Source organism: Balaenoptera musculus, chromosome X, assembly GCF_009873245.2.
Source record: "Balaenoptera musculus isolate JJ_BM4_2016_0621 chromosome X, mBalMus1.pri.v3, whole genome shotgun sequence".
In the NCBI taxonomy this organism is placed as follows: domain Eukaryota; kingdom Metazoa; phylum Chordata; class Mammalia; order Artiodactyla; family Balaenopteridae; genus Balaenoptera; species Balaenoptera musculus.
The window spans coordinates 77084308-77088951 of NC_045806.1; the positions used below are offsets into that span (position 1 = coordinate 77084308).

Sequence of the window (4644 nt, forward strand, 5' to 3'; positions counted from 1 at the left end):
AGAATGACTATTAAAAAATAACCAAAGTAATAAGAATTGGCAAGAATGTGGAGATATTGGAATCTTTGTACATTGTTAGTGGGAATGCAAAATGGTTCAACCTCTGTGGAAAACCGTTTGAGTGTCCCTTAAAAGTTCAACATAGAATTATCATAAGGGTGTCAAACAAATACTTGTGCACAAGTGGTCAGAGAAATATTATTCACAATAGTCAATAGATGGAAACCACCCAAGTGTCCATCAACAGATGAATGGATAAAAAAATATGATATATTTATACAATGGAATATTATTCAGCCATTAAAAATGAAGTTCTGATACATGAAACAATATGGATCAACCTTGAAAACATATGAAGTAAAATAAGCCAGACACAGAGGGACAAAAATAAAACACCTAGAAAAGAAAAATTCATAGAGACAGAAAGTAGATTAGAGATTACCTAAATTGGTGAGAGAGCAAATGGGGGGTTATTGCTTAATTGGTATGGAGCTTTTCTTTGGTGTGATGAAAAAAGTTCGGGAAATAGTGGTGATAGTTGCACAACATTGTGAATGTACATAGTAACATTTTAAAAGACTTAAAATGGGAGACAGCTAGCTGAGAGGGAGTCCAGGAAAAAGTCTGGAACTGCCTAAGAGGCAGGATACTATTGTTTCGGGGTGTGGGAGGAGGGGGGATTCAGAGCACTGACTACATGAGCTCCAGAGATGGGCGCAAGCCACGGCTATCAGCGTGGACACCAGAGACAGGCGTGAAACGCTAAGGCTGCTGCTGCAGTCACCAAAAAGTCTGTGTGCAAGCACAGGTCACTCTCCACACCACCCCTCCCAGGAGACTGTGCAGCCTGCCATTTCCAGGGTCCCATGAAACAGGGACAACTTCCCTGGGAGAACACACAGCATGCCTCAGGCTGTTGCAATGTCACACCGGCCTCTGCTGCTGCAGGCTCACCCCACATATCGTACCCCTCCTTCTCCCTGGCCTGAGTGAGCCAGAGCCCCCTAATCAGCTGCTCCTTTAACCCCATCCTATCTGGGTGGGGAACATATGCCCCCAGGTGACCTACACATGGAAGCAGGGCCAAATCCAAAGCTGAACCCCAGTAGCTGTGTGAACAAAGAAGAGAAAGGGAAATTTCTCCATGCAGTCTCAGGAGCAGCAGATTAAATCGCCACAATCAACTTGATGTACCCAGCATCTGTGAAATACCCAAATAGACGATGAATCATCCTAAAATTGAGGTGGTGGAATTTGAGAGCAACTGTAGACTTCGGGTTTACTTTTTACATCTAATATGTTTCTCGTTTTATGTTTATCTTAGTTTAGTATTTAGAGCTTATTATCATTGGTAGATTTGTTTATCGATTTGGTTGCTCTCTTCCTTTTTTATTTTATATATATATATATATATTTCCCTTTTCTCTTTTTGTGAATGTTTATGTGATGCTTTGTGTGATTTTGCCTGTATAGCTTTGCTTTTGCCATTTGTCCTAGGGTTCTGACGGTCTGGTTTTTTGTTTTGTTTTGTTTTGTTTTAGTATAGTTTTTGGGGCTTGTTATCATTGGTGGATTATTATTATTATTATTTTTTTTTGGTTTGGTTGCTCTCTTCTTTCTCTCTTTTTTCTTAAAACTTTTTTATTTTTCATTTTTAATAATTTTTTTCTATTTTAATAACACTTTTATTTATTTCTTTCTTCTTCCTTTCTTTTTTCTTTATTTTTCTCTCTCTCTCTCTCTTTCTTTCTTTCTTTCTTTCTTTCTTTCTTTCTTTCTTTCTTTCTTTCTTTCTTTCTTTCCTTCTTTCTTTTTTCTCACTTTTCTTCTGAGCCATATGGCTGACAGGGCTTTGGTGCTCTGGCTGGCTGTCAGGCCTGAGCCTCTGAGGTGGGAGAGCTGAGTTCAGGACATTGGTCCACCAGAGAGGTCCCAGCCCCATGTAATATGAAAAGGTGAAAGCTCTCCCAGAGATCTCCATCTTAACGCTAAGACCCAGTGCCACTCTACGACCAGCAAGCTGCAGTGCTGGACACCCTATGCCTAACAACTAGCAAGACAGGAACAAAATCCCACCCATTAGCAGAGAAGTTGCCTAAAATCATAATAAGGTCACAGACACCCCAAAACACACCACCGGACATGGTCCTGCCCATCAGAAACACAAGATCCAGCCTCATCCACCAGAACACAGGCACCACTCCCCTCCACCAGGAAGCTTATGAAACCCACTGAACCAACCTTAGCCACTGGGGGCAGACACCAAAAACAATGGGAAATACGAACCTGCAGCATGGGAGAAGGAGACCCCAAATACAGTAAGTTAAGCAAAATGAGAAGACAGAGAAAAAAACAGCAGATGAGGAGAAAGGTAAAAACTCACATGAAAAAATAAATGAAGAGGAAATAGGCAGTCTACCTGAAAAAGAATTCAGAGACATGATAGTAGAGATGATCCAAAATCTTGGAAAGAGAATGGAGAAAATACAAGAAACGTTTATCAAGGACCTAGAAGAACTAAAGAGCACACAAACAGTGATGAACAACAAAATAAATGAAATTAAAAATTCTCTAGAAGGAATCAATAGCAGAATAACTGAGGAAGAAGAACGGATAAGTGACTAGGAGGAAAAAATAGTGGAAGTAACTACTGCAGAGCAGAATAAAGGAAAAAGAATGAAAAGAATTGAGGACAGACTCAGAGACGTCTGGGACAACCTTAAATGTACCAACATTCGAATTATAGGGGTCCCAGAAGAAGAAGAGGGAAAAAAAAGCGACTGAGAACATATTTGAAGAGATTATAGTTGAAAACGTCCTTAATATGGGAAAGGAAATAATCAATCAAGTAAAGGAAGCACAGAGAGTTCCATACAGGATAAATCCAGAGAAACACGCCAAGACACATATTAATCAAACTATCAAAAATGAAATACAGGGATCGCTCTCACCCACCGCCCGAACCTATCTTCAGATGAAATGGCCACTGCTTGATGTCCAGGCGGGGACCCTCCAGAGCAGACAAGCCCTCAAGGATGCCCGTTCTCCATCACCGGCACACATTGTTTCGAACAAAGTGCCGGTTGTACAACACCCCCACCATGTCCACCCTCTCACGCCTCTTATCACATACAGCAATGAACACTTCACGCTGGGAAACCCACCTCCACACTTACCAGCTGACGTAGACCCCAAAACAGGCAAGGTCAGCCAGTGTACCCCATCACGACAGGAGGATTCCGTTACCCCTACCCCACAGCTCTGACTGTCAACGCTTCCATGTCCAGGTTCCCTCCCCATATGGTCCCACCACATCATACTCTACACACAACCGGCATTCCCCACCCGGCCATGGTCATGCCGACAGTCAAACAGGAATCTTCCCAGAGTGACGTCGGCTCACTCCACAGCGCAAAGCATCAGGACTCCAAAAAAGAAGAAGAAAAGAAGAAGCCCCACATAAAGAAACCTCTTAACGCATTCATGTTGTATATGAAGGAAATGAGAGCGAAGGTTGTAGCCAAGTGCACACTGAAAGAAAGTGCAGCCATCAACCAGATCCTGGGCCGAAGGTGGCATGCACTGTCCAGAGAAGAGAAAGCGAAATACTACGAGCTGGCCCGGAAGGAGCAACAGCTTCACATGCAGCTGTACCCCGGCTGGTCCGCACGGGATAACTATGGGAAGAAGAAGAAGAGGAAAAGGGACAAGCAGCCCAGGGAGACCAATGAACACAGCGAATGTTTCCTAAATCCTTGCCTTTCACTTCCTCCGATTACAGACCTGAGCACTCCTAAGAAATGCCGAGCGCGCTTTGGCCTTGATCAACAGAATAACTGGTGCGGCCCTTGCAGGAGAAAAAAAAAGTGCGTTCGCTACATACAAGGTGAAGGCAGCTGCCTCAGTCCACCCTCTTCAGATGGAAGCTTACTAGACTCGCCTCCTTCCTCCCTGAACCTGCTAGGCTCTCCTCCCCAAGACGCCAAGTCACAGACTGAGCAGACCCAGCCTCTCTCGCTGTCCCTGAAGCCCGACCCCCTGCCCACCTGCCCATGATGCCTCCGCCGCCGGCCCTCCTGCTTTCCGAGGCCGCCCACAGCAAGGCCCCTGCCCTCTGTGCCAACGGGGCCCTGGACCTGCCTCCCGTCATCCCTCCCTCATCTCTGGCGCAGCCGTCGACATCTTCCTTACATTCCCACGGCCCTCTGGCTGGGACGCAGCCACAGCCGCTCTCCCTCGTCACCAAGTCTTTAGAATAGCTTTACCTTCCTCAGCTCCGGTTGCTCTTTTGTGGAGTGTTGCGTTCTGCTTTTCTTTATTTCCCACGCCCCCTTCTGCCAGGTTTTTGTTTTGTCCTCTTTTCCGTTTGTGCCACGTGGCTACATTAGTTAATGTTTATCGAGTTCATTGGTCAATATTTGACCCATTCTTATTTCAATTTCTCCTTTTAAATATGTAGATGAGAGAAGAACCTCATGATTCTACCAAAATTTTTATCAACAGCTGTTTAAAGTCTTTGTAGCATTTAAAAAATATATATATATACATAACTGTTATGTAGTTCAGATAGCTTAGTTTTAAAAGACTGATTAAAAAACAAAAAGGAAAAAAAAGAAGCAATTTTGAAGCAGCCCTCCAAAAGGA

General features: G+C 43.9%; 1 protein-coding gene across 1 annotated transcript; it reads left to right on the forward strand.

The window, feature by feature from the left end:
- The first annotated feature begins 2956 nt into the window (after positions 1-2956).
- Positions 2957-4192, forward strand: LOC118888134 (transcription factor 7-like 2). Its single transcript, XM_036839065.1, is given in 2 exon segments — positions 2957-3200; positions 3203-4192. Coding segments are annotated over 2 exon segments (1080 nt in total). The 5' UTR covers positions 2957-2974; the 3' UTR covers positions 4057-4192.
- Positions 4193-4644: the final 452 nt, after the last annotated feature.